This window comes from Canis lupus, chromosome 14 (assembly GCF_003254725.2).
Source record: "Canis lupus dingo isolate Sandy chromosome 14, ASM325472v2, whole genome shotgun sequence".
Taxonomy (NCBI): Eukaryota; Metazoa; Chordata; class Mammalia; order Carnivora; family Canidae; genus Canis; species Canis lupus.
In genome coordinates this window covers 30884133-30910720 of record NC_064256.1, presented here as the reverse complement: position 1 = coordinate 30910720, position 26588 = coordinate 30884133, and the positions used below count along the sequence as shown (strand labels likewise).

The 26588-nt window shown below is 39.3% G+C and overlaps 2 protein-coding genes across 18 annotated transcripts in view; one reads left to right on the top strand and one right to left on the bottom strand.

Annotated features, from left to right (window-relative positions):
• Positions 1-1599, bottom strand: part of LRRC72 (leucine rich repeat containing 72) — a 34082-nt gene extending 32483 nt beyond the window's left edge. For 3 of the 5 annotated variants that reach the window (XM_025464266.3, XM_025464263.3, XM_025464268.3), the window contains exon 1: positions 1392-1598. Coding sequence is in view for 4 of the 5 variants with exons in the window: in XM_025464263.3 (XP_025320048.1) it covers positions 1392-1511 (120 nt within the window). In the remaining variant the exon portion in view is untranslated. Of the gene's footprint in view, positions 1-1391 lie in introns of all 5 variants that reach the window. The other 2 variants (XM_025464267.3, XM_025464264.3) reach the window with 2 other exon arrangements.
• The window catches only part of SOSTDC1 (sclerostin domain containing 1), a 56326-nt gene continuing 31192 nt past the window's right edge, over positions 1455-26588 (top strand). For 3 of the 13 annotated variants that reach the window (XR_003142986.3, XR_003142988.2, XR_003142980.3), the window contains exons 1-2: positions 1455-1725; positions 2079-2229. Coding sequence is in view for 1 of the 13 variants with exons in the window: in XM_035698309.2 (XP_035554202.1) it covers positions 2226-2229 (4 nt within the window). In the remaining 12 variants the exon portion in view is untranslated. Of the gene's footprint in view, positions 1726-2051; positions 2230-26588 lie in introns of all 13 variants that reach the window. The other 10 variants (XM_035698306.2, XM_035698304.2, XM_035698308.2 and 7 more) reach the window with 6 other exon arrangements.

Sequence of the window (26588 nt, the reverse complement as noted above, 5' to 3'; positions counted from 1 at the left end):
GGTGCTGGGATAGTGGGCAAGTTTGAGGGAGCATGAGCAGACGTGACATAGGGCATGCAGAGAGAATTGATGGAAACTGGCAAACAATAAGGCAGAGTAAGGGTGAGCAAAATCCCAAATGGTGATGGTAATGTGATGATGGGATGAGGAGAAGAAGACCTGGAAGGGAAAATAAATTCAGCTGGAAACACTGAAACTGTGGCACCAGTGGGACACCCGTGTCAAGGTGCACACCAGAAAGCTGCAGGTAGAAGAGTGGACCTTGCCTGGGTGTGTGCAGCCTGGCAAGTCAGGTCAGTGCATAGGAGAGAATGGTACCCACTTAGACTGTTGGGAAGTACCCACATTTAGAGAAAGGAGGAGGAAATCAAGCTGGGAAGACAGAAGGAAGGTTTGGAGCGATGGTTACAAAGTGAGGAGAAACAAGAGCACAGAGGGAGGCCAGAAAGCAGATTTCAAGAAGGTGGGATTTCAACCTGCAGCATTGTGGAGGGTAGTGAAGGATATTACTCCAAAGAGGTGTTGAATTTGGACAACAATTTCAGTCGTCTCTTGGAGGGGGGGAGTGCAGTCAGATTTCAAATTAACTCATTGACCAAACAGGGCAATAAAAACAATCCAACATGGAATTGGGGTGTGGGCAGTTCTGGCACAGGACAGGAGCAGCTTCCTGGTCCACCACCCCATGCCTTAGCATCTACATAAAATAGGGGGGAGAAAAAAGTTTGAAAATTGTTGGATTGTTAAATCCTGGAAGAATGAAGTCTCTATTAGAGTTTATAGAAGAAAACATTCTCTTTGGTGATTTACCTTCCGTAACGATAAGTTTCCAGAGCTACACACAACACACAGGCACCACAGCTTGGTTAGGACTTAGTGTGAGTAGCTTTCAAATCTTTATAGAACCCCCAGCCTTGATTTACGTGGCAGCCCCAAGCCTCTTCAGATGGGTCCTAGAACTCTTCAACACTTGGGTAGCTCCCATGTCCAACAATTCTGACCCACCCCCCACCCCCAAGCATTCTTGAAGTTTTATCTTAACTGGCCTCAACTCTGAAACTTTCCTTGTCAGGGTGTCCCTTTGCACATTGGGGAATGGCATTTCTGGGTTACACGTATCTTTTGGAGAGTCAAGACTCCAAATTTATGGCTTTAGTACCTAATCTCTGACCTGCTGTTGTTATACATGTGGCGGAGGGTCAGCCGGGAAAGGTTCCTCCCGCAAGTCCGCTAGTGGGGCTCAGAGGCATCCCCACGCCCGACCCCGGAGGTTACGGGCCTCCAGCCCCGGCGAGCGCCCGGGGCTCCCCACGTTCCACCCCCTCCGGCCCACCCCAGGCTCCGGCATGGACCCGAGGGGCTCGCAGCCTGCAGAAGGGGGGGCCGCTTACCCTACGGCTGACCTCCAGGGCAGCTTCCCGAGTCCTGATTAACCGTCGGGAGGCACCCCCGGGCAGATGGTTCGGGTCCCAAGCCATCAGGGCAGCGGGGAAGGCAGCGGCATCTAGCATCCACCCAAGCCAGCCCACAGCTCATTGTTCTGTTACCAAGAGTTACACCATCGCGGCATCTCAAAGCCAATCCAAACTAGTGAAGATGTGAAGCCAATCCCTGACTTCTGTGACGTTTTCACGTGAGGCCCTGCGTCGCCCACCACGTCGGACCTTGGACAAACTCGTGCTTCTCCAGTGTGCGCTGAAGCTGGCTGTGGATGCCAGAGATCAGGTGATGACCCCAATGGCAATCAGCCAACTAATAATAATTTCATTGATTTGAGTTCTAAATATCAGAAAATTTAGCCTTCTGAGGATTAGATGTACCACTGGCCACATGTGGGGGTGAGGGTGAATGAATGCCCTGCAGAATCCTAGTGGAGCTTGAACCAAAAAAGAAAAAATTCAGGACTGTTAACCCTGCCTTTATTTACATTTTGACATTCTACTCATTATAAATGCTGTTGCATTAATTTTGAATTTCTAAAACAATATATATATTGCAAAGGACATTTGTTTTGATTGCTGAGTTTGAATGCCTTATATTTTTGTACTAAGGCCGGTGTCTTACTTGCCTCATCCTAGACCCAGTTCCAGGATGGAGGTGGAGGTGGCAGCATCCAGGAGCCCAAGATTCCAGGAGCACAGAACAATGGAACTCTTGGCTGATCTTACTGTAAAGAGTAAGTGCATGTTGGTTCAGTACCTGAAAAGTCTTCCCACTGGCAGGAAATGGGTAAGCTGAACCATTATTTGGCAAGTTTTTTCCAATCTTTAAGTTGTTATTGTTAATTGATGGCTCCCCTAGTCTAATCTCTTGCATAGACTATCTTATGATCTTCTTTATGTGAGTTTTGTTCCCCTCTAGCTTGGGATACTCTGGAGGCAGGAGTCTGTCTATGCCATCACTATTTTCTGCTAGGGCCTACTAATATACTGCATTCAGTAAATGTTGATTCAATTGAATTAGTTGGTTTTTTGGGTCTACATTTGAACTTGAAGTCTAGAATTAAATGTAGCTTTTAGAAACGAGTCAGGTTACTTGCATTAAAAAAAATGCTGGAGGGATGCCTGGGTGGCTCAGCGGTTGAGCATCTGCCTTCGGCTCAGGGCATGATCCCATGGTCCCGGGATTGAGTCCCACATTGGGCTTCCTACATGGAGTCTGCTTCTCTCTCTGCCTATGTCTCTGCCTGCCTCTCTCTCTCTGTGTCTCTCATGAATAAATAAATAAAATCTTTTTTTAAAAAAAAATGCTGGAGTTGGAATAGAGTATTTAAAAATGACTCAAAGAAATCAAACACACACTCTTTTAATACTTCTGAAAATGTATTTGGGTCTGGTGGAGGTGGGTGGGTAAAAGTCTTCCGAGTTATCACAGAAGGAGTGATCATCTGAGAACGACTGTCAAAGTGGTTTTATATCCCAGAAATAAAAATCAGTTGAGTGGAATGATCCACTGAGAAAATGTATACAATAATTTACTGGCCTCTTGCCTCTCATTTTTGCTATTAATATGGATTACAGAATTTCAGATATCATTCATGTATATAATACATGAAAAAATGGAAATGCATACTATTTGTTCAACTCCGTACATGACACAAATGTGAGTTTTAGAATCATATGCAAAATACTTTTACAGAGCATCTTACATAAGTAAACTACTAACCAGTTAATTTCTACTAAAATCACATTTAAAAGTAGTATCCTTTATTCTTTCATTTTACTCAATATTAAGAAGAGAAAAAAGAATTTTAAAAAACAGCTCTATTCTTCGTAAAGGAACTCAGAAACTCATTTATTATGAGGTCTTAATGTGTTCTCTCCTTGAGAAAAATTCACAATTTAACTGATCCTGAGGACTAAAATAATGCAAGTTTAATTATAGAAGGTCAAAGATGGAAGTTAGTGAAGTACTTTTTTGGTAAAAGGAACTTCCTAGAAATCCTCACATTGGTGGCATTAAATTTTTACAAAAGAGGTATCCCTACCAGAGTGAGCAGAGAGATTTTTTACCTCTATGAGATGGGATTATAGCCTCAGGAATTCAGCTTCAAGGATTTAAAAAATCCATGTAAAATGCACATTCTGCTTTACAATCAATCTTGTTTTAAAATAAAAATAAAGTGGCTCCCCTAATTCCCCTCAAATCTTTGAGTAATATTTACATTGAAGCAAGACACCCTGTGTTTATCCTGTGGCTTTACCTCCCTGGCATACTGCCATTGCCTGCAGGGGTATGCATACCCCAATTTGAAAGCTCTATCATATCATGTATGTGGCTTTGGATAAGAAGAAAGAGGCTGTGCTCCAAGTCAGGGCATGTGGGGTTTGGTCTCAGCTCTGACATTAACCAGTTGCTGGCCATTTTCAAGTCACTTAATGTCTGTGGGATTCAGTTTCTTCAATATAAAATGAAGAAGTTGAAAGTTCAGCTCAAAAATCTATTGTTTAATTATACTCCTCTAGACAAGTAGTATGTATTATTCAGAGAGTAAAAGGTTCATGTTGAGATGTTGACATGCAACTGTTTTCTTAAAGAAGAATTTTCCAGTGGAAAATGTGTGAGAAAAAAATTTGTGTATGTGATGGTTATTATTAAAGCTAAATAATAAAAAAAATCTCTCTAATTTTGCCTTGAGTAATTCTAGTAATCAGTCTGGATGCTATTCTTTCCAAGCAAATGAAAAATATTTATTACATGAAATAATCATTATCAGCCATTTTCTACTCTGTAGAATGTGCATAAAATGAGCAACACATCAACCACAATCAAAACATATTCTTATGTATAAAAATATATCTTTTATGGTATTTCTTAAGTACAGTATCAACATTCTCATTGTTATAAGTTTAGGTAAAATATTATTTTAGTTGACAAGTACAATTTTTTGTTTGTTCGTTTACACAAAATGAGAATGAAATGGAACATTGAGAATTCATGGAATTCTCCATGAGCTTTTCATGTTACTGCAAGTTTTATAGGAAGAGACACTGACTGCCTTTGTTCAGGACCATATTTAAAATTTTTGTAATGAACACCCTTGGAAGATATAGTGTTTACCTCCTGAGCAAAGAGTGAGTGTTTTTTGATTTTTTTTGTTTTTTTTTTCTTCACTAAGCAGCATTATAAAAGTAATGTCTCCTTCCCTTATAATAGTATATGTGCTGCCGAAGCAAGCACTCCTTCTCTTTTAAAAGGTTGAGATCAGGAAGGCTTTTACTGCCCAGTATAAAATATTTGGGTTTTCTAAACTCAGTGTTCCTGTCCTCTAACACAACCCACTGTATGTGACCACATCACTTGGCCTGCTTCTCATTGACCTTTGGAAATTGTGGCTGGAGGCATTGGTGCAAATACTGATACTCAGGTTGTGCTGTTACTGTGAGTAATAAACTGCCCTTAATCTCTGACCCAGAAGTCTTGTATCTTCTGCTAGCACCTATGAGACTGTGGCTTGCTAACTAAATTCTGCCTGTGTAGGTTTTGGGGGTTTTTTTTGGTTTGTTTTTTAAATGGAATGGGTCCATATCATTTGTTCTTCAGCTTTCATATGTCTCCTTACCACCCCGTGAACTTCCATCTTATAAACTCAAACTACTGAGTTGAATTGTTGCGTTATGTTCCCTTGTAACATTTCTTATGGTTTATTTATTCATTACCCTATTGATGACATTTATGTTGTCCAGCTTTCTTTTCTCTTTGCTATGATAATCAATGTTGTAATAGTGTTTTTGTGCTCCTGAGTATTCCATCAGGTGAAATTCCTTGATGGTATTAATGAGTCATGTATGGGTGTCTCTTTCTCCATAGGATATTTTGTTCAATCTTGCCAATCTAATTGGAGAAAAATTTTATCTTGATGTTTTAATTTATACTTATTGAGTGAAGTTGAGTGTCTTTCAAATACTTATTGGCCCTTTGTAGTTTTTTTTCTGTGAATTGTCATTTCATGTCAGTTGCTTAACTTTGAACATGCAGATGAAAATGACTGAAGCCCTACAAGCTAGATCTATGGAGGTTCCCAGTCATTACTTGAAGTCATCCAATGACTCAAGTCATCTTGTAGCATCTTATGCAACTGTTTTCCCTTGTGCTCCTCTGCCTGGCTAATGCCTGCCACCCCTTCAGACTGCTGAGATAAACTTTATTTCTCTGTCCCTAAATTACTCTCACTGATCTCTAGAATCCATGCCTAGGATGCCATCATCTGATGTTTTAAGGGTTACGGTTGTTTAAATTATCAGTGATGGTGGGTTCTGAGCTAATAGGGAAGCATCAATCTCTTCTCAACCCTGCGACACATTTTGTCATCGTGGCTCTGGAAGAACATTGCCCGTATATATTATTTCTTGAATTCTCATGGGAAAATAGTCATTTCTGGTTCTTCCTTATCTACTTTATTTCCTCTCATAATTCACACACAATCCTCCAAATAGCTACCTGGATGGAACAGAAAGTGGTTCTAATTTAGAAACATTTCTACACTGTCTGGAAAAGTTAGAAACCTGTAGATAGAACTGCGGCTTCACCAAATAATAAAATTTTCAATTCTAAACCTTTGCTGGTTTTGGTGTGATTTTACATTTTCTCTGAGATCAATGGGTCCCATGTCTAACCTCTATCCATGCCCTCACATAGTTGCCCTTTGACTATTCCATGTACCTTGAGGAGCACATGCCCATCAGGGTTCTAGGTATAGAGCATGAAAAAGATGATTGGGCAAGAACTCCAGGTGGGCTCATCCTCTTGTCCCTTGGGGTGGATTAGGGGGTGTTGAGTCCAGAGGAACATCTGAGCAGAGGTTTTTAAATCATGGAGCCTAGGACAGAAAACCTCTTGCCTGAAATGAGAAATAGTAATTGGGTGGAAATGCCATTCAATTCTTTAAAATTAATTTCCATTATAGGATTTCATTTTGTCATATCATTAAAATTACTAACCTTTTCATCACTTTGTTCAATTTAGACTTCATGAGTTATTGATAGGGAAAAATTTACCCTAAATTGGCAGAGAAGTCTTGTTAATACTAGCAGGAATGCTGTATTTTGTCACACATATGCTATAACAATTGGGCATTTGAAGCATAAATTCTCTTTTTATACTAATGTGTGGGGATATGTGTGTATATGCACACATACATGAACGTGTGGGTGCATGCACAGATGCATATGTATATACATACACATTCCGACACTTATGCACGTGTGTGCACGAGCACACACACACACACAACAGACAACCTCTGCAATACTCCCAGTGATCCCTACATCCTGGTTTTCACATCCTTCTGTAACTCCCTTCCCTTGCATGTGGGACAGATTCATGGGCTTCTGATAAATAGAATATGGCAGGAGGATGGGATATCACATCTGAGATTAGATTACAAAAGGACTGTGGTTTCTGTCTTGGGCACCTTTTCACTTGTTCTCTGGCCTGGTCTCAGGTAAACTTGTTATCATGTTGTGAGCAGACCTAGAGAAAGGCCCACATGACAAGGTATTGTTGTCTCTGGCCAAAAGCCAGAGAGGACCTGAAGCCTGCCAATAGCCACTGGAGTCAGCTTGGGAGTGGATCCCCCACTGAAGTCTTCAGATAACTATACCTGTGGTCTGACTTGTAGCCTTGTGGGAGACTCTGACCCAGAGGTACCCAGTTGAGCCACACTCAGATTCCTGACATGCAAAATGGAGATAATAAATGTTTGTTGTTTTAAGCTTATACATTTTGAAATAATTTGTTCTGTAGCGATATATAACTAATTATACATTTATATGTGTATTATTGTACTACATGCATATGAAATATGTACATATGAATTTAAGTTGTAAGTTCAAGGAGAGCTGAAAAGCTCTATTTCTGTAGTCTACTTGGTTCTTCTCAAAAGAATTCTTGTCCCTCTTACCATATGTAGTAAAAATTTGACAAAATTTCTCATCCTGACAATTTCCAGATTAATATTTAAATCTGGAAAGCCAAATTTAATTTTGGAATGTTAGCTACATGCAACCACATGTTTAGATGTAAAAATAAATCCAATTCTTTTATCATAATAGTTGGTAATTTAGTTGAAGGATAATTTTAAAAGTATTTTTTATTAAACTACAACTTAATCTAAGTTACGTTGACTTAAAAATCATTGCCTGAATAAATACTATTAGCAAATCAATAAATATCTTTTTCATCTCTTTATGAAAATTTTTTCAAATGTGATCTATACTTTAAAAGACAATGGGACAATATAAAGTACTATTATTTTGTCAAATTTGGGGTGTTATTTTGGGGCTCAGTTTCAACTCTCCGCATAACAGGTTTCTCTGAGACTCTTAACCATCTGAAACTGATTTTCTTCTCCATACTTCCATAACTTTTAAAGTATAGTTCAGAATGAAGACTGAGATAAGTCATTTTCCTTTATGGCCTGAATTAGTTTTGCATAATAAGATCACTGGTAGCAGTGGCATCCAAAATTCTCAGGGACAGATTATTTGTTGTTCTTATTTACACATACTACTGTGACAGAGAGACTCTCAAACTAGCTCCAGCAAGTTACCATGTGTGGCCAGACTTGGACCATCAAGCCACTTAAAGAGCTCTTCTTTCTGCATGCAGAAGCTATTTTAGATGACCCGAAGTCCTTCATTTATGTGTTCATTCATTCAGTTAGGCATTGAAATGGACTGAATCCCTACCATAAATCACATACTCTGCCAAGTAATGGAGAATGTGAATAAGACACTCCAAAGAAAGGGAGTTACGAAGCAAATAGTATTAGCACCCATAGCTCTAAACACACTTTAATAATTTTTGGTTCTGCTTGATATTGGCTGGCATTCAAATGGATCATTAAAGATGTTACTATTATTTGCTTAGAGCCTAAAGTGTTTCAATTACCCTTGTACAGAATTCCAGAGTGTCTTATTGACTGTAATAACTGTGTGCTGCTTATTGCCTTTATTCAGTTGTAAGGTTTTTATTAATGATGCTTTCATTACCAACTTTTCACACAAAGCAAATAGGAGACAAAGATTCAATAATCATTTTAATTATAGACACTGCATTTTGGAAAGTAGTTCAGAAGAAATCTTTTTCAGAACTACAAAGACATGGAGAGACTTTTTGCATTGCAAATTTAATGCTTCTAAAGTCTTAGAAAATTTTTTGTTTGTTTCATGAATTCATTTTAGGTCATAACAAAGAAAGAAAATGTGGTTCCACATTTGGGGTACAGTTTCCAAGAAGTTTGGCAGTTTTCCTTAAATTTGGGTAGAAAAGATAGACAAACAGCTCATTTAGGCTTTGCCCAATTCTTTACCTTTTACCTAGTCATCTGGATTGTGCTGTAAGAAGCAGAAATCAAGCTCAAGTCCTACTTTTTGTAGAGGTGATGGTTGTGAGTGGGTTTTGCAAGCATGGACTATTAAAAACAGGAGGGGGAATAAGGGAAAGGGAGAGAAAGACTAGAACAAAGGAGAAGGAAGAGAGAAAGCAAAAGAGAAGAAAAACAGAAAGGAAGGGGGTGGAGAGAAAAGAGGAGATGGTGGGTGAAGACAAGAAAAAAAAGAAGAAAACAAATGTAAAGAAACAGGTAAGAGAGAAAGGGAACTGAGTATGAAAGGAAGGGACATAATTGTGATTAGGAATTATATTATTGCCTTTTGATCACCTTCTTCTTTTAAAAAGAGATGTCCTTCTTTGGGGGCACTGCTTTGTCCCTGATTGTATGGCCCAAGGGAGGCTGATAATTATAGCTCTCAAAGCTCTTGGCATCAAAGGTGGGGCAAATAAACCAAGATTGGCTAAGCAGAATAATTACTCCTAGATTTTTCAAGTTAGAACTAAAGGGAAAAAGAAGGGGTCTGTTCCTGGTGGTGAAGCTATGTGGTGGAAGATCTAAAGTTAATATTACATGTTGTCTTCAGTAATCACTAATTTGCTCACTATCTTTAAGGATTTACTTGAACTGGATATTTAATATAAATGGAATAATATAAGTCTAGCTTCTTTCACTCAGAAGGATGTTTTGGAAGTTCATACATGTTTTAACATGTATCAGCAATTCCTTCTTTTTAAGGATAAATAATATTCCTTTGTATTGATATACCACAGTTCATTTATTCATTCACCTATTGATGGACCCTTGGGTTGTTTCTATCTTTTGGCTATTGTGACTAGTGCTGCTATGTAGATTTAATTGTAAATCTTTGTTTGAGCTCTTGTTTTCAATTCTTTTAGGTGTATGCCTAAGAATGGATTTACTGGGTTGTATAGAAATTCTGTTCAATTTCTTGAGGAGCTATCAAAAAGCCTCTCTACAGTGGCTGCACCATTTTACTTCCAGCAGCAGTGTATGTGGTTTGAAGTTCTCTGTTGCTTGCCAACATTTGTGGTTTGCATTTTCCTAATGACTAAAGATGTGTCTTTTCAGGTGCTTGTTGGCCATTTGTGTAACTTCCTTATTAGAAAAATGTTTATTCAAGATTTTTGCCTATGCCCATTTTTAAATTGTTTCATTTGACTTTTTTTCTTTTGCTTTTTCAGCGGTAAGAATTCTTTATATATTTTTTTTTCTTTATATATTCTGAATGCTAGACTCTTGTCAGCTATAAAACTTGCAAATATCTTCTCCCATTCTCTAGGTTGTTATTATAACCCAACGATTTTCTGCAGACTGTTTCTACCCCTTCTTTAATACCAATTAGAACTTATCCTATGTGTATTATTATTGAGTATTCTTTTTTATACTTTATCCTTATAATGAGAAGTTTGGTTAAAGTACAAATGAATTAGAATAGGCATTACATGACCCTACCTCCCTGGCTAGTTTTTGGTCTAAATGTGGGAACCTAAATATAACTGGACTTCATAACCTGGCCACAACTATTGGTCAGCTACAGAAGCCAGTACAATCAGAGTTCCTGCCTAGAATTTTTTCATTGTGCTATTAGTGTATGAGCCTAGAAGCTATTAGCCATGTTTCTACATAGAAAGTGGATTTATAGTAGAAGAGCATAAAACTAACATACACAGCAAGAGAAGGTTAAGTTTAACAGTCCCTGTTAGTCCCTCCTTTTAGCTAGCTCCACACTTGCTTCTGGTTCACTGCAGTTTGGTTATGCAAGTCAATATACTTTCATTTTGGTTTAAGGTAGTTTGCATTAGATTTCTGTACTTTAAATCAAGAGTCCAACCAAGTTAGTTGAGTTAGTTGATGTAGTAATAATCTTAAGGATGTACCTCATAAAATCCTGGCATTTTCACATATATTGTCATTTCTTGGATCTAGATCTGGCCACACTGACCCTAATTTTTACCGTAACATTTGCTTAGAACTTGTAACCTCTCTGCCCCTGCCCTCCACTAATAACTAATAGGAAAATGTGAAATTATTTTTGGTAGCATTGTATCTTTCTCTTTCTCTCTAAAAATCTATACTACAGTAATTGGATAGCTGCCAAGATGTTGAAGTACAGCTACATTTTTAAATTAATTATCATAATCCCGTTTGCAGTTTCTATCAGTAACTGGAATGAAGGTTATAGAAAGAGCATTGACAAAAAGGAATGTGTTGTGTAATTTAATGTATCCTAAATGTAGGTGGTCTAAAAACTATTTTACCGCATTCCTACTTTTACCCTAAACTTTAAAAATTCTGTCACTAAAGTGTGAATACCTTTCAACAAAAGAAGTCAACTAAACCCTTTATATAACATTATTTTAAATAATCTTTTCTATATTTCGAAGTCAGATTGTATAGTTAATCCATCTACCTATTGTAATATTAGGTGGTGAAAAATGTCTTGCATCCTGTCTCTATACATTCTTTTTCCATTTCCTTTTGTTGACTTTAGTTATATTTTATATCATAGCTTTAGTAACTAGGATTTCTTTGGGTGAAGAAAATCCCTTATTTCCGATCTTTGTCATTTACAAATTAGTGACTCAAAGTATTACATGTGCACTCCCATAATTGTTTATCTTGGTGTGGCCCATGCTGAATATTATTGCTGCTATCAAAATTATTTTGTTCTTTGACATGATCTCTTGGTAGTTTTTGGTTATGTTTTCTCTAAACGTTCAGGAATTGCTTGTCGGAAATCCCTTGACAAGAAAATTTACCAAGAACGTTACTGGATTGATAAGCTTGACAGTTTCTTTGCTAAAAAATTCTAGCTTCCAGAACTTAACTTCTTCTTACCCTACAGCTATTTTTTTCTTATGTCATTGTCTCCATATACTATTCTTATTTGAATAAGCTATTTTTTATTAATTTCATTTTATTACTTTGATATGAATCAAACCTAAACTGTATAACTATGGTAACATAACAAGTTTACACTTTGTATTAAGATAATTTAAGAAAATTTATTTAACTGGTGAAATGACGATGAGGCTCTCATCTAACTACCTAGGAGAGACCCATTGGAAAATCACAAAGTCTGGCTATAGCTTTTTCCTATGGCAGCTTCTATACCCTGGATCCTATACTGTTTATCTATAAATGATCTTGATTGTTGCTTCTAATAACTTTGAGTATAAGTCCCTCTGATTCATCCTGTACAGAATCACTAGCAGACTTATTGTCAGGGACAGGTGCTAATTTTGGATAAAGGGAATGTCATCAGTTACGATGTTTTTCATTATAATATCAGGGAAGTTTTACATGCTTAGATAGCAAGGAAATATCTTGCATTTATTAACAAGAAGTCCAAAGGGAGGTCAGTTCAAGGTTCTATAAAGTCAGGGCCAGAGCTCCAGATCTCTGCTAGATTTAAATCTTACATTCCTCTAAGTTGGCTTTCTTTTCAGGTTTTCAGTTAGCCTTTCCCCTCACAAGATAGTAGTAGCAGTTCTGGGTTTTACATTCTGATATGCCACTATGGAGAGGAAGAAGATGGTTTACTTTATATTCACCTCATGAGAGGGGCAACATTTCCCTGAATGCTTCTCGCCCATGTATCCTAGGCCAGAATGGAGTCACCTGTCCACCTATTTTATTTTATTTTTTTAAATTTTTTTTAAATTTATGATAGTCACACAGAGAGAGAGGCAGAGACATAGGCAGAGGGAGAAGCAGGCTCCATGCACCGGGAGCCCGACGTGGGATTCGATCCCGGGTCTCCAGGATCACGCCCTGGGCCAAAGGCAGGCGCTAAACCGCTGCGCCACCCAGGGATCCCACCTGTCCACCTAAAATCAGTCATCAGCAAAAGGAGTGGTATCGCTAGGATTGGGTGGATAATCAAGATCCATTCTGATGTGTTATCAGGTTGCCCTGCCAGGTGGACTCATCCCTCACTTAGCTTGGAAGTGGGTAGTTCACACCCATCTGCCTGGTGTGAACTCTTGGTGTGAACATCTCCCACATACATGCCCTCCCTCTCCTGCTAGAGCTTCTACACCACACACTGGGCTGCTCTTCTTCCACAGGACATGATCCTCATGTGGCTTGAACTCTGACACTGCACCCACTTGTCTTCTCTTTTACCCTCGCCTAACCCTTGAGGCTGCTCTGGCAATGTGCTGAGGCTCTGACCTCCATGTATGGGCCCAGTGTATGCATAGACACCTTCTTTCCCCACTTGGGCTCTGACACCTGTGACCTCCTTCATACCACTGAGACTGACTGCTTGCTCAGCAGTATTCTATTCTAGAAAGAGTTAAACTTTGCTCAATGCAATTTTATAGCAGTCTATTTAAAGAATAATAAATAGCTATCTATTTAAAGAATGGCAAATAGCTATGTACAAAGTAAAAAAAAAAAATGAGATTTTCCACTCACAGAAAAAAAACAAAGGATGTGTCAGAATAGAAAGCTGTGATAGTACATGCATACTGTTGCTATAGTACATGCAGCTAATAAATGTGGTTTTCAAAAATTAAGAAAGCGTTATTTCCTCAACCCATCAGAAGGATCTCAAGTCACAGAAAGAGAATAGCAATTTCGAATGTCATTTTAACTTTTAAAACTGTGTAATGATCCTTGTCAATTGGGAATATAAGAATAAGAACGTGGCCCTGTTTTTCCCAAAAATGAATTTAAAATAAAATAGTTATTTTGAAGCGTTCATGTCATGGTACTTCTGGTCAGTCCCCAGCATAACTGCATTCCAAGAAGGCGACTTTGAGTGACAACAGGCCTTTTAGGTTGCTTTCTTACCTGCAAGATTTCCACAACAGGCTCATCTTACAGATGAGAAGCCTGAGGCACAGAGGGTGAAGTACCCGGTCCAGGGTCACACAATGGGTAAGCGGAACAAGCAGGACCCACCCCAAGCAGCCTGGCTCCTTTGCCCTTCTTCTCTATAGAGTGTGCTGATCTGTGGGGAAAGTACTGCGGTATTAGCTTTAATAGGAGAAAGCTGGAAGTAAAAGCATTAATGAATCATCCATTCTCTGGAAATGAAACAGCTGTTAAAGAATGATGCAATCGAGTCACATTTATTGACGGGGAAGATGTTTAGTTTATCACACAATGTTTGCTGTAAAAACTGAGGACCATCTACAGATTATAAAGCAAGTATTTGTATAAACCTGTAAATGCCCGAAGCAGGGTAGAAAGGTTCCAGCCAGATTGTCCACAGGGTCAGTCTGGTGAGGAGATCAGAATTTGGAATATGAAAGGAGGAATGATAGGGGTTGGAGGTATACCAACAAGGCACAGAAAGGAAAGTTGAAACAGGTCAGCTGAGGAAGCGGACTTCTCAGGAGGTCTGAATATTCAGAGGATCAGTGGTGAATCCCACAGGCTGGAAGCTAAGACTCTTATCTCAGTTTCATGTGGGGAGATCAGGTGCCCCGACCAGCTCCAGGGTGATGTCAGGCATATGTAGGCCAGGTGTGCTCACCTGGGTCCCTCATCTTTTCAGGGTTAACAGGAACCCTGTGCCTACAAGCCCATTTCAGGTAAATGCTGCACAGAGCTTAAGTCCTTGGAGGGTCCTTCACTAGGTGGAAAAGCTCAAATGGATCCATGAGACTCAGGTGTCCCTTTTGGAGCTTCTGTTGGGGATTGACCAGCCCTCACTCATGAATGGTCTACTTAGAATATTCTGGCTTGGCTTCAGGAGAAGTTCAGGAATCTCCATCATATTCTGGGAAGGCGGCTGTTGTGGGGGGCTGCACACAGCATGGAGACTCAGTTCTTGGCCTGGGGAGCTGAGTGGCCAGGGTTAATTTTCCAGTCTGTTGACTTTGAACTTTGTGCCATTACATTGGAGAGATCATATTTTCTTTTTGCCAGTAAGGGCCAACTTCTAGAATTCTAGGTCAATGGGTGGGGCAGGAGACTTAGAGCTTCTCTGTCATAGTAGCTTCTTCTGTTTTCATACCAGTTATCATAGTGTTACTTGTCAACATATAAGTAACATTGGGTCTCTCTGCTGGAGTTAAACTGCACAGTGGCAGATCCTGTCCCCTGCAGCCCAGATCCTGAGCCCAGGATCAGGAGGGAAGACTCAGCCTGACCCCTCTAAGTGGCTTCCTCTAACTGAATCTCAATGTCCATAGGGTAGTTGGGAGAGTCCTGGTGCTGGTAAAGGGGGGAGGTCCCCATACTTGAAGTCTCCATTGCTACACTCTGAAGGTGGCCCCAGCATGGGAGACAATAGAGTTCCAAGTCTTCTTCCAAGATGGCAAGGTGGTTATCCTCATACGGTTTCATTTGTTAGCAAATTTGTTCTCAGTTTCAGGGGTTTTGAGGATTTTTCGAAATCAATCTGCATGTTTAGCAAAATTAGATGACCTATGGAAGTTAGGAAGTTGATGAAATTAAAATGGAAATAATTTTATGGAGAAAAAAGTCCAATTAGGATTGTGTTAAATTTATAGATTAATTTATGGAAAATACAGATCAATATTAATTATTTTTTAGAAGATTCTATTTATTTCAGACAGCAAGAGTACACGAGATCATGAGTGGGGGCTGGGGCAGAGGGAGCAGCAGACTCCCCACTGAGCAGGGAGCCTGAAGATGTGGGGCTCAGTCCCATGACCCGGAGATCATGACCTGAGCCGAAGGCAGATGCTTAACCGACTGAGCCACCCAGGTGCTCCTCCATATAAATTATTAAGATTTCCTATCCAGGTGCAGAAGCATGAAATCTTACTTGGTTTGAAATTGATTTCTCAGAGGGTAAGATCATTTTCTTTGCTTCTCCTCCCACCTTTTTAAAATTTTAAGGCTGACTCGGCTATTTGTGGTTAAAAATGTGATATTGGGATCCCTGGGTGGCGCAGCGGTTTGGCGCCTGCCTTTGGCCCAGGGCGTGATCCTGGAGACCCGGGATCGAATCCCACGTCGGGCTCCCGGCATGGAGCCTGCTTCTCCCTCTGCCTGTGTCTCTGCCTCTCTCTCTCTGTGTGACTATCATAAATAAATAAAAATTTAAAAAAATGTGATATTGAGCATAGTACATGACAGAATTTGTATTTGATCTTAAATGGGGTAAGCCTTCTGGAGCAATGTGAGGAAATGGTGATACCATTATTCCATCTTCGGTGAATCACTTGACTCTGGAAGTTTCTTACATGGCGATTTTTGAAATAATAAATAGCAAGTTAGTCATAGTGATTCTGTTAAATAAACATTACTATTTGTTGTCTTCTGTCTATTCTTACTTCTCACAAGGATTTTATTTACCCAAAAGTATCTGCTTAAACTCTCCTATATTACAAGCACTATTTTAAGCCCTAGGGACTTCAATAAAAAATAAAACCAAAAATTTTTGCCCTCATTAAGATGACATTTTAGTGAATACAACTCAGCTATACAACATGATGTATCTTTGTTCATAGATGTGTCCATGGAAAAGAGGAAGAAGTTGACTCCTTTTCAATAAAGGTGTAGTACCATTTGAGCTGTGTGTCGTATTTCTGGCCCTCCCCACTTCTCAGCACATGGTTAAATTGCACTTCTTTGATCTCTTCTGATTGAATGGGGCCAGATGACTAATTATTGCTGATGAGTTGTAAATAGGAATAATGTGGGTTACTTCTGGGTGGGAACATTTAAATGCCAGTATAAGATTGTCCAGGACCTTCTTTTGTTGACATGAGGGTGGGCAACATTTGAGATGGTGGCTGCTTCATTAGTCTGGGATCCTGAATGACTATTATACAAAGAGACCACTTCTCCTTACCTACTCCCATTGGACAAGAGTATGGCTGAGACATTTTGCCATACTGATCCTCTGAGATTTTATTTGTGGAGACATTGTTTGTTACTGCAGGATAGCTCAGCCGATGCCCACATGTTTAAAGGAAAATGAAGTGAATCATTTTATATTAGGGCCTGGATGCAGTCAGGTGTGGAATTATACTTGTACAGCACAAACAGGCAGACATGGATCAGGCTTTGTACAATATTCCTTCCACTAGAATTAATTGGAATCATCTAGTAACTGTCTCTTGTTTTTTCCATTTTCCTGTTCCTGGTCACTCTTCCCACATTTCATGCTCACAGCTCTGGTTCCTTCCCTATTTAATACCTGACACCTTCTCCTCATACATCCTATAACACTGTTGAATTGGATCTGGCTTTGACCTTCTATTGTGAATACCACACATTTCTGGTTTCAGTCTTTCCATGCTCTATACTGTGCAAGTGCAACATGAGCATTGTTTTTTTTTTTGCAGCCGAAATAGGTCATTCAATCTAGATGGTGTATTAATTTATTTGAGTGGGCTAAGGTAATGCTACACTGTTCCAATGCATGTTGATACACTTAGGCCGACTATCATTTTCAGCATTATTACTTTATTAGTAAATGATACTTTAGTTATCTATGTCTAATCTGCTTTCCTCCCCAATTTAAATGAATGGAGGACCTACTCCGGCAACTAGAACTCTGGGATATGTTTTGAGGGCAGTATTTTTCAGTACTGGTTGTGTGATAATATTAGGAGATCAAAGAGATCCCAGAGCCCAGGCAGCATCCTGACCAATTGCAATGGAATCACAGAGGCCAGGACTTTGTCATCAGTACTTGTTAAAGCCTTCCCCTTTTCCCCCAGTTGACTCCCATGTGCAGTTGAAGTTGAGAATCCCTCTTTTAGACATTAGTGCTGGGTCAGATGAAGGCAAGTGACCTCGGGAAATAGCAGGAGAAGGACAGAGAGGCAAACAAGGCCTAGGAGGTAAAATCTTGTCGGGCCTTCCAACAAAGACTGACCTGTAAGTGTTGTTCCTGACATGCATCAAAGTTGGGCATAGACACACTTGAAGACTGCCAAGATTTTGTCATTTGTGCTGGCTTCTCCTCTTCTCTTCTGCTGCAGCCAGAGCCTGAAACGCTACTAGCAAATATTTAAAAGTCAAAACTAGGTGAATAAAATCATACTGCAAAGTCCAATGAGAGAGAGGCAAAGCCTAAAGTATGAGAAATCAGGAAGACACTGGAATGGAGTAAGGGTGTTGAGCAAAGTTGAGAGGGAAGGATGGAATCCAAGCAGCCTTCACTGTACCTGGCACGTCTGTGGTTTCCATGGTTGCCTCTGCCCATCTGACAGGACCTGAGGAGAAGGTGAGCAGAGAGGTGGGCGAGGTCTAAACATTTACCACCCAGTGTTTTCACATCCAATGGTCCAACTAGGCTAGAGAGAGCCGGTTCTATCATTAGGGCAGCCAGCTTCAAAGAGCATGGTGAGCCTGGGCAAGGAGGAATTAGCAGATGGCATGCGGCATATTTTGAAATAGAAACCAATCCTTAGGGACACCTGGGTGGCTCAGCAGTTGAGCGTCTGCCTTTGGCTTAGGGTGTGATCCTGGAGTCCTGGGATGGAGTCCCACATCAGGCTCCCTGCATAGAGCCTGCTTCTCCCTCTGCCTGTGTCTCTGCCTCTCTGTATGTCTCATGAATAAATAAATAAAATCTTTTAAAAAAAGAAAGAAACCAATCCTTAATAAGTAATAAAAACAGCCTTGTAGCAAAATTGCTTCTGTATTTATTCTCCTTGATAATACAATTGGGCTATAGGCAAATAATATTGTTCATTTATGAGAAGAAAACCTCAATCAGTCGACTGTCTCACAAAAATGACACATCTTAGGGAGAAAGTAAGCTGAGTCCACCTAGATATTGTACTTCAATATAATTCTACTAGGGGGGATGAGTATGTTAGGGGGGCAAGTGTTTGATACTTTAAAGATGTGTGTTGATACTCTGTAGGCTGGTTCAACCTACATTTCCATGCTTACATGCTTTTCCTGTCTTCTCCCTAACATCCCTTTAATTCCCTAACATTTTCTCTCTTTTCATCTTTTTCTAGCCTTCTGAGTTTTTTTTTTAGGACCCCTGCCTGCCACGGAGACTCTACCCACCAGATCAGCACATTGGGCAGCTCTTACCTTAATTTCCATTTATTTTTTTCCCGTTCATCGGTACCATCGTTTCTTACCACTGGAGTCGTTCTCTAATCTCACATTCTTGCTTCTGTCAGAAGGCTTTGCCTAAACAATGTGACCCCATTTCTCTACTGTTTCCACAGACCCCTGAGAAGCCTGGAGCTGTAGCCACATCTCTCCAGGACTCCTTGCAGTGACTTACCCAGTGAAGCTTTGATGGCATTCCCAAGAAATGAGTCACTTGAGCCCTTCATGTTTAGGGAAAGCTCTTGCTCACCTAAGGAAGCTGATTGATGGAGTGGCTGCATGCTCCCTGAGCCTGAAGCCTGCAATCCCCACTTGAGAGTGTCGTTATTTCCTCTCCTTGATCTTCTTCCTTTGGATCTAGTAAATTATTTCCTTGTTCTGTGTGTTCTACCTACAGGCAGACTCTGCCAGAAATCTGTCTGGGCCTGATTCCCTTGATGCTTTGTCTCTGTATCTTGTAGGGAGAAAAATGGTGAGGTTTCAGGTGGAGGACATTAGTGGTAGCCCCCACATGTATTCTTCCTTTGTGTCTCATTCTTTGATGCCCTGAGACCTCTTCCTTCTCTGCTGTGTGTCTGCTATCTCCCCACCTCTGCCATTAAATGAAGATTCTGAATTTGGTGATCAGGGGAAGGTGGGGTGAGAGGGAGAGAATACAGAACATCTCAGAATCCATGAAGGTGAGGAATCATTTAAAAACTTTTCACTAGGGACACCTGGGTGGCTCAGTGGTTGAACATCTGCTTTTGGCTCAGGTTTTGATCCCCGGGTCCTAGGCTCGAGTCCTGCATTGGGCTTCCTGTGGGAAGCCTGCTTCTCCCTCTGCCTATTCTCTGCCTCTCTCTCTGTGTCTCTCATGAATAAATAAATAAAATCTTAAAAACAAAAACTGTTCACTATTGTAAGATTATTGTATTTATTTTTATTTTTTATTTTTTTTAGATTATTGTATATTTTTAAATAAAGAGTCTTGCTTTTTAAAAAAAAAAAAAAAGTTATGCTCCAATGACTTTATATTGGCTAACTGCAAAAAAATTTTAAGGGAATCTTATTTTTCTCAAAATAGGGTCAATTTTGTTACTAGTTAGAGTAAAATTCCTCACTTGGTTCACATTTGTTATAAAATACATCATTAAATTCTTGATGGAATATTAAAGGACCTACATCTCACATACACAATATGCCCTTAAGAGAATTTTTCAGCATATTCCTGTGTGCTAATTTTGTAAGTATAATATATATTTTTAAACCAATGAACCCTGGTTCTAGTCTTTCTCCCTCATGGCCTTCCTTTATCATCACTACTGATGGCATTTTTCCCCCATACTTTCTTAACTTTTATTTTTATTATTTTTTTAAAAGGCTTATTTATTTTAGAGAGGAAGAGAGCAGGAGCAAGCAGGAGGGAGCAGGAGAGGGAGAGAATCCTGAAGCAGACTAGGTGCTGAGCATGGAGCTGATGTGAGGCTCCATCCCAGAACCCTGAAATCATGACCTGAGACGAAACCCAGAGTCAGCCTCTTAACTGACTGCACCACCCTGGTGCCCGTCTCAACTTTTTCTGACAAAACATTTCAAACATATGTGTAGAGAGAATATCTTGCTAATCTTGTTCTATCTATCTCTCCATATTTTTAAAGAGTATTTTCAAATATATTTTTACCTTTAGTACATCATTGTAAGACATAAGTAAGGACTTTTAAAAATTTAAAAATAGGGGCAAATGTGATTAAAGCAACTAAATAAAGATTCTTGCTTAATATCACCTAATATTCGTTTCATGTTCAAATTTCCTCAAGTATCTCAGAAATGTCCTTTTATGTTTGTTTTGCTTCAATCAGAATCCAAGCGAGGTCCACAATTAGAATTTGGCTGATGTGTTTTTTAGATCTCTTCCAGCTACTTTCACCTACCACCCTGCCCACTTTAATATCATGTAGATGTTGAATAAGCCAACTCATTGGTTCTGTATAATGTCTTCTGTACTTGTTTGCTTACTAAATGACACTATTTATTTTGTACTTTTGCCAGCTATTTTTTCCTATAAACTGAAAACCAGGTTTTCAGAGGATTGACTAAAACTCTGGTGCTTTCTTTGGTAGGGGGTAGAGACAAATACTTTATAGGTGGCATTTTGTATGTCTTGTTACATTATTCAGGGGACCCACAATGTCTTCTGATCTGTTTTTGGTGATCCTAGGGAGAGATCTGCAGATTCAGGGGTTGGAGCCAGATGATCCCATGGTAACACTCAACCACCTTTTCCCTAAAGGTTTAGCACCTGTGATAGTGCCTAATTTCTTTTTTCCATCAGGGGTTGCAAAATGGTGGCTTTTCTTGTAGTCTCTCAGTATTTGTTGGCTGCAATTCTCTATAAATAACTTTCTCTTGTCAATGATTTGTTACCCAGAAATAGTTTGGCCTGACACAACAGAGTAAGTGCTCTGTGTTTTTCAATTTATCAGTTCACTTTTGGAATGGTGGATTGGAATAGTAGAAACCTCCAAGGATGAATTTTTGTTAAAGTTTTTTTATTTTTAATTTTTTTTATTTTTGTATCTTTTTTATTGGAGTTTGATTTGCCAACATATAGCATAACACCCAGTGCCCATCCCGTCAAGTGCCCCCCTCAGTGCCCATCACCCAGTCACCCCATCCCTCTGCCCACCTCCCCTTCCACTACTCCTTGTTCATTTCCCAGAGTTAGGAGTCTCTCATGTTCTGTCTCTCTCTCTGATATTTCCCACTCATTTCTCTCCTTTCCCCTTTATTCCCTTTCACTATTTTTTATATTCCCCAAATGAATGAGAACATATAATGCTTGTCCTTCTCCAATTGACTTATTTCACTCAGCATAATACCCTCCTGTTCCATCCACGTCGAAGCAAATGGTGTGTATTTGTCGTTTCTAATGGCTAATATTCCATTGTATACATAGACCACATCTTCTTGATCCATTCATCTTTCTTTTTTTTTTTTTTATGACAGTCACACAGAGAGAGAGAGAAAGAGAGAGAGGCAGAGACATAGGCAGAGGGAGAAGCAGGCTCCATGCACCGGGAGCCCGACGTGGGATTCGATCCCGGGTCTCCAGGATTGCGCCCTGGGCCAAAGGCAGGCGCCAAACCACTGCGCCACCCAGGGATCCCGATCCATTCATCTTTCGATGGACACTGAGGCTCCTTCCACAGTTTGGCTATTGTGGACATTGCTGCTATAAACATCGGGGTGCAGGTGTCCTGGCGTTTCACTGCATCTGTATCTTTGGGGTAAATCCCCAGCAGTGCAATTGCTGGGTCGTAGGGCAGGTCTATTTTTACCTCTTTGAGGAACCTCCACACAGTTTTCCAGAGTGGCTGCACCAGTTCACATTCCCACCCAACAGTGCAGGAGGGTTCCCCTTTCTCCACATCCTCTCCAACATTTGTTGTTTCCTGTCTTGTTAACTTTCACCATTCTCACTGGTGTGAAGTGATATCTCATTGTGGTTTTGATTTGTATTTCCCTGATGGCAAGTGATGCAGAGCATTTTCTCGTGTGCTTGTTGGCCATGAATATGTCTTCTTTGGTGAAATTTCTGTTCATGCCCATTTCATGATTGGATTGTTTGTTTCTTTGCTGTTGAGTTTCATAAGTTCTTTATAGATCTTGGATACTAGCCCTTTATCTGATATGTCATTTGCAAATATCTTCTCCCATTCTGTAGGTTGTCTTTTAGTTTTGTTGACTGTTTCTTTTGCTGTGCAAAAGCTTTTTATCCTGATTAAGTCCCAATAATCCAGTTTTGCTTGTTTCCCTTGCCTTCATAGATGTATCTTGTAAGAAGTTACTGTGGCCAAGTTCAAAAAGGGCGTGGCCTGTGTTCTCCTCTAGGATTTTGATGGATTCTTGTCTCATGTTTAGATCTTTCCTCCATTTTGAGTTTATCTTTGTGTATGGTCCAAGAGAATGGTCCAGTTTCATTCTTCTGCATGTGGCTGTCCAGTTTTCCCAGCAGCATTTATTGAAGAGACTGTCCTTTTTCCAGTGGATAGTCTTTCTTGCTTTGTCAAATATTAGTTGACCATAGAGTTGAGGGCCCATTTCTGCATTCTCTATTCTGTTAAATTGATCTATGTGTCTGTTTTTGTGCCAGTGCCATACTGTCTTGATGATCATAGCTTTGTAGTACCACTTGAAATCTGGCAGTCATTGCAGGAGCTGACTCTAGAGTTGGTTAAGTTTTAGTATGAATTCATGGATTGTCGTAAGTTTCAGTCCACTTTTGTCACTGTTATATTTTAGTCTACTGTCATTACAGTTCAAATAACAGAATATTAAGCTTTTCCAAATTTTCTTGTCTAGTGCAGATGACATAGCAGAAATGGTTAAGGTGACCTGCGTGTTGGACTGTGATAAGTAGGTATTGATAGTTGTTTTATATTTATAAAATGGGCCTGGGTTTGGTAAAAGACTAATGATAAAGTTATGATAAAAGGTAATGGACATATGGGTATTCACCATAAAATTATTTCAGCCTTGCTTAAGTTTGAAGTTTCATAATTTAAAAAAAATTAAAAACTTGGATATTAAGTTAATACTCTGAATTAAATAAGTGGTCTACATCTAACTAAAAAGCTTCTACATAGCAAAGGAAACCACCAACAAAATGAAAAGGTATCTTACAAAATGGGAGAAAATGATTGCAACTCATATATCTGATATGGGGCCCATATGAAAAAATTTTAAAAACTCACACAATTCAACTTGCTTTTTTGCTAAAAGCCAAACAATCCAATTTAAAGATGAGCAGAGGAACTGAATAGACACGTTTCCAAAGAAGACATACAGATGGCCAATAGGTACATTGAAAGGTGCTCAACAGCACATAACCATGAGGGAAATGCCAATTTTGAAACCACAGTGAAATTTCACCTCACATGTGTTAGAATAGCTATCATCAAAAAGATAAGAGGTCTCATGTTGGTGAGGATATGGAAAAAAGACAACTCTTGTACACTGTTGGTAGGAATGTAAATTGGTGCAACCACTATGAAAATAGTACGGAAGTTCCTCAAATTAAAAATAGAGCTAATGCACGATCCAGCAATCCCACTTCTGAGTATATATCTAAAGGAAATGAAACAAGATTTCAGTGGGATACCTACACTCCCATGTTCATTGCAGCATTATTCATAATAGCCAATATATATAAACAACCTGAGGGTCTGTCAACAGATAAATGGACAAACAAGATGTATATATTGTATATATATATTGGAATATTATCCAGCCACAAGGAAGAAGGACATCCTGCTGTTTGCAACAATATTATTGTTGGAAACAATGTATGTATTGGTCCCATATCAGATATATGAGTTGCAAACATTTTCTCCCATTTTGTAAGATATCTTTTCATTTTTGTTGGTGGTTTCCTTTGCTATGTAGAAGCTTTTTAGTTAGATGTAGACCAACAATGGATGGACCTTGAGGAAATAAGCCAGACAGAGAAAGAAAAATGCTTCATGGAATTGTTTTTATGCAGAATTTCATAACAAAGAGTAGAAAAGTAGTTACTAGGGGCTGGGAGGTAAGGAAAGTAAGGAGAGGTTGATAAAAGGGTACAAACTTTCAGCTATTAGATGAATAAAGTCTGAAGATCTAATGTATAATATGGTAACTATAGTTGATAATGCTCTATTGTATAATTGAAATTTCCTAAAAGAGTAGAACTTAGATGCTCTTTGCCCTTCCACCACTGCAAATGTGTGAGGTGATGGCTGTATTTATTAACTTGAGGAGAATCCATTTAAAAATATATGTCACCTCGTTATGATATGCACTTTTAATATCTTACAATCGTATTTATCAATTATGCCTCAGTAGAGCTGGAAGGAAAAGCCTCATTGAGTGAACATATTGAAAGTTGTAAAAGAAAAGGAATTAAAGAGTTTTTAGATTTTGAGTATAAAAGGAGATGTGTAGTGTATCTTCGCATTACTACATGGAAATTTTTAACAGTGGCACTCAGACATCTACAATGTCTGTTGACCTCTGATATGTGAAATTTTTCTCAAATTAAATCAAGACTATTTAGCTATGTAGGGATAAAAGAATCTTGATTTGTTTGAGAAACACATTTTGAAAAGTTATGATGAAGTTTAATGGGAAACATACTTGTATAGAAGCCTGGGCATAAGGTTGAAATTGATCATCACATTGTTTGTTTAGAAAAGAAAACATAACATTCAAAGGATATGTTGGAAGCATTGGATTTCTTCACATGAGAACACACACATTGAAAATGATGAGGCTTGGATAAGGCATAAATTACAGCTCTTTTTTTCTTTACTTAGAAGTGTTGAGCTTTAAAAAACATGCATATATTATTGGGTACACTAAAATCAGAATATTTTTGCATAGGAAATATTTTTTTGGGGGAAAAAAGTTATAAAATAATAGAAACATTTTGTTAATAATACTAATTGCCAGACTCTGACAATTGTTTTACAAATGGAAGAATAAGATGACAGGCAATTTACAGCAAGCAAAATACATAGATTTTAGGCAGTAGCCTATCATTGCTTGCCTGGGTGGTCTCCCATTTCCCAGAAGAGACAATCATTGAGCTTCATGGTAGTCATGACGTACTCTGCACCTAAGGGGCCTCTGTGTGTGGGGAGGGCAAGCAAGGGGGGGGTGGAATTACTTTTTAAAATGTCAGAGAAAGGGGTCAAAAAGAAGCATAGAAGAAACTTGGTGAGTTATATAAACCAACCCATTTACCCCTAAGAAAAACCACACCTAAATTCTTCCAGACAGATTAAAATCTTTCTTATTTCTAAAGACCTCCTGAGAAGGAGTTTTCCATTTCCTTAGTATTTAACAGGCTTCACTCTCAAGAATACTGCTCTCTTGCCTATGTTAAATCTTTCATGATACTGCTAAGATTTTATTTGTTCTTATAATTTCCCTGCGTGGAAGGAAGATAGCCGAGTGAGCTTCCTTCAGGAACTTTCTCCCTCTGTCCCCTTGTCTCCCTGCCCCCCCCCCCCCCCCCCCGCCGCCCCACCCTCTCAGCTTTCTCTACGTGTGTAATTTCCATCTTTTAAGGCAGGGATTGCTATCAATGCCTTTAGGGGTCAGGCGGATAATATCTAACTTAAAGGATTTAAGATTGTAGGGAGTGGTGGCAGAGTGGAGAACCAGTGCTCCTTTGAAGGCACTTAATTGCATAGTCATTACATGCACATTCTGTGACTTTCCGGTGAATTCTGCTTGTGAGCTACCCACTTACATCCTTGCTTTAGACCCTCCTAAAAGGGTAGAACATAATAATAAGATTGCATTTGCCTGTGTATACAAGTAGAAAACCGAGTCTTAATTTAACTCTGGTGCAAGATGTTGTCTGTGTATTCTTTAGTACAATGAGCACTCATTAAAATATCATTTCTTCTGGACACAAATATTCTGCAGGAGATTTTAATGGACATGTTAGCCCTACGATGGCCCTCGGTGATCCTTGTCTCCTGAAATTCATACCCTTGTGTGTTAGATGTGTGTGAGCAGTAGGATATGATATGGTGGAAATGAGGTTGTGTGCCTTCCAAGGCTAAGCCATGTTAAGTCATGTGCAGCTTTCCCTTCATCTCTTAAATCACTTGCTCTGGAGGAAGCTAGAGCTGTACCATGAGGAACCGTCAACAACCCTGTGCAGAGAACCTGAGGCCCCCAGCCAACC